This window comes from Crocodylus porosus, unplaced genomic scaffold (assembly GCF_001723895.1).
Source record: "Crocodylus porosus isolate Cpor-Errol unplaced genomic scaffold, CroPor_comp1, whole genome shotgun sequence".
NCBI lineage: Eukaryota > Metazoa > Chordata > Crocodylia > Crocodylidae > Crocodylus > Crocodylus porosus.
The window spans coordinates 52,575,739-52,584,872 of record NW_017728950.1 but is presented as its reverse complement, the minus strand read 5'-3'; the positions used below and the strand labels follow the sequence as shown (position 1 = coordinate 52,584,872).

The window sequence follows — 9,134 nt, the reverse complement described above, 5'->3', positions numbered from 1 at the left end:
TTTAAGTGATCAGAAACTGGTTTAAACCTGTAACAGAACAGATGATCAGTACACATAAACCAGTCTGAAAATGGCTGAAACTGGTTTGAGATAAACCTGGTTGAATGTAGTTTCAGACTTAACTGATTTCGCTCAAACCAGTTTATGCAATGTCTGTCTCAGACCCCTTGTTGGTTTAAATTAAATCAGAGTTCCCCAGCATCCCAGCATGCTCTCTGGGCTGGGCTCTCTGCTCCACAGCAGAGCTGGCCCCTCCCTTCTGCTCCCTGGCCAGAGATCTGGCAGAGACGTGCAGGCACAGAGCATCTGCCTCGCTTCCCCCTGCTAAGCATAAATTATTCCCTCTTCTCCTCTGCCTTACACAGACACCTCAGCATTAGTTAGCAGACCACATGCTGGCTACAGTCAAACAGGCTTTTTGGAGCTAATCAACAGGTAGCTTAATGACCTTCCTTGGAAGAGCTGTTTAAGAAGAGCTCCATTAGTTAATGGAGAGAGGCTTTGTTTTCTTAAGGGGTTAATAAACAATGAGTTAGGGGTGATAAACATTCCCTGCTGGGCTGCTTAGGAGGGGAGGAAATAATCAGAGCATCCTGCCTGGGCCTAGCCATGCCTCCCTCAGCTCACCTCTGCCAGGGAAGGGAAGGCTAGCACCCCCCTCCCCCACCTGCACCCCTGCTTCTAACCTGAGCCACTGCAGGCACGTGCCTGCATTTCTGGGTTACAAAATTGATTTAGCCTAGCCAAGTCAGACTAACCTGCAAAGACTGAATCAATTTGGTTCAGGCTTTTTGAATGCCTGTCCCTAGCCTTGCTGTTTTAGTCTGTTCCTGCTTAGCTGTCCCCACTGTTTTTGATTCTCTTGATCCTGATCTCTGGCACTGTCCTAACCTCTCACTTCCTTCCTGCCTTGGACCTTCTAGTTCCTGACCTGTTTCAGCTCCTGATTCTGGTCTCTGGACCCCCCCCTGATTTTGATGTTGGATCTACTCACTCTATCATATTGCTGCCTCTCTGTCTTAGAAATGCCATCAACTGGCAAACTTTCTGAGTGCAAGAAAGAGACTGATTTATTTTGAACAGGATTTAAAATAGTTTAAAACCTCTCTTTTACAAATATCTATAAGTTTACATGTCTTACAAAACTGTCATGGCAACTCGCTACTGAAGGCACAAATTTTATTAGCCAGCCTTGCAGCTTGATAACTGATCGATAGTTTACAAAAAATCACATTTTTTCTTCTTACAGAAAAATGAAATCATGAGAATTTTGCAAGGCTACATATGTGGGAAGAAGTAAAGCAAAGCAGATGAGTCACCTGACAGTATGTGAAGAGAAGAGGTCAAGAGGCATAGCTCCCTCTGGCTGTTCTCCCAAACTAGCTCTGTACTCTTCCAAATGTTCTGCTGGCACATAGGTAATACTGCAATAAAATAAACACATAAATGTAAAACAAATCATGGATCATACCTGGCGGTTCTGAAGAGGAAGGATTAGCCATCTGAGATCACTTAACATGCCAACTGACATAAGGGCCAAAATGCTATTGCTGAGAGCCAAGGCACAGGGAACTCCACATATTCTTAATGAATCAGTCACTTTACTATGCACCTATAGTCAAAATGATAAATTGTATAGGCATCCACTGGTGCTAACTGCACCTTTTATGAACTCCGGAAGCCGTTACAGTTTACTTTGTGGCAATGACTGTCATGCTGAATAACCTTTTTGCATCAAAAAAAAAATAAGTATAAGCAAACAGAAGAATCTGTTTGGTACTTCTGTCCCAAATGCTACATGGAAATGGTTCTGGAAGTTCATTTGCATAAGTGTTATGGTAGCCTTTATGGCTTCTATCAAGGCTTTGATTTTTGTTGTTGTTGTAGTTGTATGAAAAACACAAAATAGACAAGGAGGAAAAGGCAGGTACAATGACAAATAGGAAGGTGATATAGAAAAAGTAGAAAGAGCACTTTCAACAGCGGTGCCTATACTTTATCATCAAATCAAGAGTGATGAGGGGAAATACAGGCAAAAATATAGCTCCCTATTTTCAAGTCAGTGCTAACAAAAATAGTACCTTCATGACAAGAAGCCTCCAAACATTAGGGCTTTAACTGAACAACAGAATGAATAATTACAGGACTGCCAAGACTGCAAACAGGCCGGGTGGTTATACTTAAGGAAGACATGGGACATATCCTACCAATCATCTTTTTTTAAGTAACCCTGTTTTATCCCTCTAATGGAGCAGAGGAAGAAAAGGTCAGAAATAGTACCCCCAGTAAACATGTTGATGAGGTTTGGGGTTTTGATTAACCAACATCAGTTCAGCTTGGGTCTGCACCTTGCCCCACACTGGAGAAATGGAATTCCTGTTCTCTCCTCCCTCATCTGGCATAAAATGTAAGAAATGCTGTTTCCCTGAAGAATGAACAGGGAAAAAAGCCAGACAAATTCACTGTGGGGCCAGCCGTAAAGAGTCTTCCCATTATAAAAGGCCTGAAAATATCATCCATTTGAAACAAAAGGGGCCATTCATCTAGTTACTTCTACCTGTCACACTGACTATTCACATTTCACCTTACTACAAATGCAGAAATAAACAGAAATTTTAAAAATGTGTCTGCAATAAAGCATTTGGCATTATGAGGTGAGTATCTGCTGGTCAGACAATCAATGCATCTCTGTTATACTGACGGAACCTTAAAATGTGCTCCTCAGTCATTACTGTCACTTCCTAAGTTTTAACATGACTAGCATTTAGCTTCTATCTCCCTTTGGTTTGTATCACAGTGCCCAGATTAAATTTAAATTACAGAACTAGCTGTAGTGGAAAATCCAAAAGTTCAAGGTGTAAGGCTCTGCTTTAGGGTGCTCACATCCTAGTGTGCAAGCTATATCTGGCCCATGGAACCAAATCATTTAGCCCATGAGGATCCCCAAGTGTCTGGATATTTGGCAGCAGAAGAGTGGTGGAAACTCCACCTAGGCCATTGGCATGCAATGGGACTGGGGCCAGGCTGCTTCCCACAGCCTTACTCCCTTCCCTGGAGCATCCAGATTGGGGCTGCTCCACTTTACCCCCACCCACTCTCCCTATATGTCCAGATCCATGCCAAGCTGTTCCCCATTTTCTCCCCTCCCCCCCATATCTTATGCCACCCCTGCCTGGCACATTCTGATCAGGGCCAGGCATGCACCCTCCCGAGGCCCTGCTGTGCTGGCCCCGTGTGCCAGATTGAGCCGACTGGCCAAATCCAGCCTGCAGATAGACATAGCACTGCCCATCCAACCTGTGGAGCAAATTGTTTGGTCACCACTGGTATACAGTATAAGGCCAGATAACTCCATATTTAGCTTTGGAATACTTAGCTTTACTAAACGGTCATCTTCTTTGTCAACTTATCTTGTGGCTATTCTCCTTGCAACAGAGAAGAGGCCAAGTTCGATGAAGGAGTAATTCCATTAACTGCAGTGGATTTATGCCTGCCAAGAATGGGCCCTATAAATTTGAGCTCTCACAGACATCTTTTTAAGCTGAACTTGAACATGGAGTGGAGAATGTCCTCATCAGTGAGGCCTGCAGGTGCTTAGCACCTCTAGGAATTGCTCAGGATTTTGTATGGTCAAGTGTTCAGTGACCAAGAGCCTGGGACAGTGAGGATTCCCAGGGATGAGGGCCACTGGCACTATACTGTTCTTAGTGCTTTGGGGGAGAAGTAGAGATAACACTGTTCTACTCCAGCACTTAAAAGACTTGTCCATCGGAGGGACTGACATCTACTTTGAAACTTACTCCTAGAAGTGATGTGAAAGGAAAATGGAGAAGTGAAACAAACTGCTGGGAGGATAGAAAGAAAAGCATACAACACATTGTGAAATGTGTAAATGGCTGTTAGAAGTAAACAGTATATTACAATCCTTGGCTGTAAGAGAGGTTAACATATTAGCAATTTCAAGAGAAGACAGGTGTAGTTTTTAAAAACTTCCTCTCTTTTGCAACTGCTCAGCTTTAAAATGAAAATGTTGCTGTTTCCAGTTTGATGAGCTGTAGAAAAAAAACATTCTAAGACATGCTTTGCAAAGGGAGCAGCAACAATGAAAACACCGAATGGTGTAGATATGAAAACATTTCATAAACACAAGACTCCATGCAGTTCAACAAGAACATTTATGGCATGCTTGATCAAACAGCCACACAAAAACCCTTCAGCACCAACAGAGGAAACAAACTGAGTGGTGATGTATGTAACACATTTGGGACAAATTACTATTTTATGACTAATCCAAACCTGTTGGTTATCTATGGAGAAAATAAAACATTAGTACCACAGAAAATATGACACTGAGATTAATCCAGATATCAGTACATCTACACCTTATTAATTCCAGTGTTTAGCCCCTAACAGCCAAGCTCTTTGGGCACTTTCTGAGAGGATAGTATGATTAAAATACAAATCAGCAGCAAATTTTCAAAATACAAGCGTTTTTTAATACAGTCTCAGGAAGTTTGTTCCAAACTGTATGCTTAAAAGCCATTTTTTATTTATTTATATTTATATTTACTGTACCTATATCTGGATATATCCCTGGCATTTTGGATGTTATAAAAGCATGAAATGATTTCACAGAAAAGTTGCAACACAGAGTCATAATGAGCTTTTGAATCACCAATACTCACACATAAAAGGGGGCCTGATCATCAGCAGGTGCTGGAGAAGATCTAGAATGTGAAGCATACGATGCAGCATCTTTTACAATGGTGTTAACAAATGTCAATGTCTCATGCTGAATGTGCGATGCATACATATGCAGTTAAAAGTGTGAACTTCTATTTTTTTCCCCCCTTTTCTTTTTTTTTTCCTTTACCCCCTTCCACCTCCATTCCATCTACACCTCCCCCAGAAAGCATCTGCTCTTTATTGATGTCTATAGCAATGATTAACAAGCATGGAAAAATGGAACTGCAATCAATCTTTTATTCCTTGATCAGGAATTCATCCCCATACTTTAGGTTAAGGCAGGTGAATTCTGATTCAGCTCAGTAATTATCTGGCAGATGTTACAAGCAGCTGCTGCTGAGCACAAAACCCTGGCTATTATTACAGAAATATAAGAGCTCCTGGCAAGGTGGAGTGAGAAGTAAAGCAGAATGCATTCTGGGAAGGCCACACATCTGGTTTTTCATAAAGAAATTATGAAACCTGGAACTCAGACTGACTGTTCCTGAACTCCCAAAACTCAAATATCTTTGTATAAAATGAAATAAAGTTGCAGTTTGCAATATGCAGCAAGTGCAAAGTTTTGACTATCTCTTGGCAACTCATGTTTCTTGTAAAATATGCTCTTTGTAACTGAAATAGTTTTTTTTTTTTTTTAATTCTTCTCCCATACCCACATACAAAGGCTACTACGATCCCTGTAAGAGCCACAGTGGCCTTTCACTTGTGAAACTTACAATGTAGACCCAAGCCCATGAAACTACATATTAAACATGGTGGTCATGTCAGTGCCCGCCCCCCAAATACACTGATTCCTAGGAGACTCTTAACCCTTGCTAACCTGAATGATTGGGCATAGAACCAGTAGGGTCTCCTGAATGGGAGTATTAGGCACTATCACTAGGTCATCAAACTAATACAGTCTAGACTCAAGAAACTCATTGAACACTATAGTTCTCTTATTGAGCCTGAGCATTTCCTTAAAAATGTCCAGGTCTGGTTTTATGATACAATATTTCTCTGGTGTTTTACAATGAAAGAGAAGAGTGAAGTGGTGCTGCACTGACTGAAGAGCCAAATGGTTCAACCCCTACTCTTGCAAGCCTCCTATACACATTACTGCAGGATCTTGGCCTTTCATGGGGTTACTTCTTTGCAGCAGTGAGAAGGCTTCAACTTGAACCTATATCGTGTATGGCACTTGTAAGGCTGTAAAATGGCAAATGCTCTTATTTCTGAGATTTTCTGATTACTGCAGTGTTCCAGTGCAATGCTTACAGTGGGATCTGATTCTGAATCACAGATATATCCAAAAATAAAACCATACCCATCCCTTCCAGTATAAACTAATTTATTATAAAATATACCAGTAATAAAAAAAGCATAAGTACTAAACAAAAATAATCTGTGTTTGATTATATGACTGAGCTATTATTAAAAATTATTCAAATTTTGTATATAAAGTTTTGTATATGTTCATACATATTATACAAATGCACATAATTCAGTTCTATACTGGCAGCAGAAATCATTTGAAAACTGAAAGCTCGGGTATATACTGATTCACTGGTACTTGTGATTGGTAGTTACAGTTCTGTCCTTGTTTATACAATAAATACATGCTGTCCTATGAACAAAATCAGCTTAAATTACCTTCTAGCTATTAGCTGAAGGATCAAATCTACTAATCCAGAGGTGCTCAACACTTGGCCTATGGGCCAAATCTGGCCCATAAAGCCATGGCATCTGGCCTGCAGGACTTCCCATGGATCAGAAAAGATTGGTGTCAGGGAGAGGTGGGGCAGTGGCAACTAATACTACCATACCTCTCCCACTGCTTAATTCCCAAGCCCCATGCAGCTAGATTGGGGCCAGGGCAAACCCCTTCCCTCATGTGGGTGGATTGGGGCCAGGCCATGCTCCCAGCATCCCTCCTTCCTTACACAGTCAGATCAGGCCCCTGCCACACCTGTCCTGTGCACTGGATCAGGCCCACTGGCCAAATCTGGAAACCAAACACTGCCTATCTGGCTACCACGGTGAAAAGGTCGGACACGCACTGTACTAGGCCAAGTGAAAAATCCTGGTGCAGCTGCACCCATAAAACCATGCCTGCTCAAAGAGCTGCAGTTACTGTCACTAAGGCTGCTCTGAAACTGTCTATATTAAAAAAAGGCTAGTAATTAATTAAAAATGATGACTAAATCCTTGCTTAAATTGATTAACAGATGCTAATGAGTCACCAAAGTCGTTTATAGACGTTACAGTTTTCTAGGTTTAACCTGGAGTACAGCTGTCACTATATACACGGGGACATCTGTAGTCCAAATTAAAATCAGATTAATGAATTTTATTGAATGAGGATTAAAATTAATGCAGACTAGGGTAGTCTGAATTAGGCAATTTAAACTGTACTAATTAACATGTATATACAGATTACTTCTAAGAAAAAAAGTCCTTAGGAACCCAGGTAAGCATTGCAAATATCAATTTCCTCAAAGGCAAATCAGGGTGCCTGCACATACACTGAGGCTGCTCCAATGTGCTGTAATTACAGTGCATCGATGCAGACTCGATTAATCAGCTCCAGCTGACTCTAGCATCACGTGTCCCCCAACACTTAAAAATGGTGGGGGGGGACATTAACTAAAGCTCATCTGATGAGCTTTATTAAAGCACCCCGTCACCATTTTTCGGTGTGGGAACACTGATATGTGTGACACTCTGGGTGCTTTAATTAGAACGGCTCTTGAAACTTCTCTAATTAAAGTGTCCCCCCCCACCTCCCACAGCACATGTATAAATGCCTTCAGTTGGGTTTTTGCAACACACCAGGGTGTCAGGCACAAAGCAATGTCTTTACAAAGTCAAATGTGTGTGACTAAGTATCAATATACTCATTCAGTCCCCAGCCCTGCCCAAGCACACAGGCTACTGGTCTGTGAAGGAGGCAAACCCCCTTGATCATAAATTAACCCTTAATTCAAACTGAAACTTGATTCCAACTGTGTGACGCAAATCTGTTAACCATGGTTTCGAAAACGGTGAGGACATCTACACACAGCCCAACGCAGTCAAATGGACATAAGCAAGGGTTAAACTGGTTTATGCATGTCTACATTAGTGCTCTGCTCTGGTTTAGCTAGTTTGAATTTTGAAGCAAGTCAGCTCAGCCAGTGAATCTTTGTAGTACAAACAGAGCCTGATCTTCCCCAAGCACAAACAAACAGGGGAATATCTCCACCGTCTACTGTGATCAGAAAAACAGCATGGTAAACTGACAAGATTGATCAGTTGGCAAAACTGTGGGCAATAGCCATTTTTCAAAGATCTACTGAAAATAGTTATAAGTGAAAGCAAGGATCATCTCAACACTATCACATTTAAAATGCTATTTACCAGCATTAACATTGTGTCATACTTTCTGTTTGCCAACAAAAAAATTAATTAATTATAAAGGCATCCTACAAAGAAAATCAAGAGAACAATTAACTTTTTAACAACCACAAATACTTAAGATAAAGTTTCATTATTGTCTTGACTTGGAGCAAAGGTTATATAGTCACATGGTTAATGAAAAATTCTGATTGCAACTCCTGCGTAAAGTTAGGTAACTAAAGACTGGTCTGAATAGCCAGATTTGAGAAAACACCCTTTAAATGCCTCTGATTGCCTTTTTCTTCTATAAGAATAGGCAGAGTTATAATAACTGCAATGAACTCTTTTGCAAACAACACAGAAAAATTCATGTGATTTCATGTTCCATCTATACGAAGACTCAATCTGAGATGACGACATTGTACGAAAACAAAGAAAAAAATATTTGATTTAAAATACTGATTTCTATCATACGTGTACTCTACTTTATGTGACCGTTAATGCTTCCCTATCTAACTCATGTCCTAGCTTTACCTACTTTATTTCAGGTCCAATGAGCGAATGTCTCCTTAGCATAGCCCGGGCTTGTGCATTGGTCAAATTAGTGGTTGATTCTTCATTAATACAGAGAATGCAGTCCCCTACACCAATTCGTCCATCACGGCTTATGGAACCACCATGGATGATGCTACGGACTATCATTCCTGAGCCATCTTTATTGGAACTTACAGTCATTCCTGTTATAAAAGGAATATGGAACATATTATTGTGTACAACCACTACTCCTTATAATATAAAGGAAATCTATTCCACCTGCCCAATGAAAGAAGCATTCAGTAATGAAAGACAACCCCTAAACCTGGGGCTGTTAACAAGACTGAGTGGTTTCCCAGCCTCACGGCTACTATCCCAGACTAGACACCTGTGATATTAATTTCTACTTTTTAAGCACAGGAGCAATAGGAAAATAAAACTGCTGTATCTAAAACACACAAGCAAAATGGTACTATTTTGAGAAGTATTTTAAGTGG

General features: G+C 40.8%; 1 protein-coding gene across 1 annotated transcript in view; it reads right to left on the bottom strand.

Moving 5' to 3' along the window:
- MPDZ (multiple PDZ domain crumbs cell polarity complex component) overlaps positions 1–9,134 on the bottom strand; it is a 138,323-nt gene that overhangs the window by 43,370 nt on the left and 85,819 nt on the right. Inside the window, exons 22-23 of the mRNA XM_019554872.1 lie at positions 8,642–8,840; positions 1,320–1,424 (exon numbers count right to left, since the gene is read on the bottom strand). Of these exons, the coding sequence (XP_019410417.1) occupies positions 1,320–1,424; positions 8,642–8,840 (304 nt within the window). The remainder of the gene's footprint in view (positions 1–1,319; positions 1,425–8,641; positions 8,841–9,134) is intronic.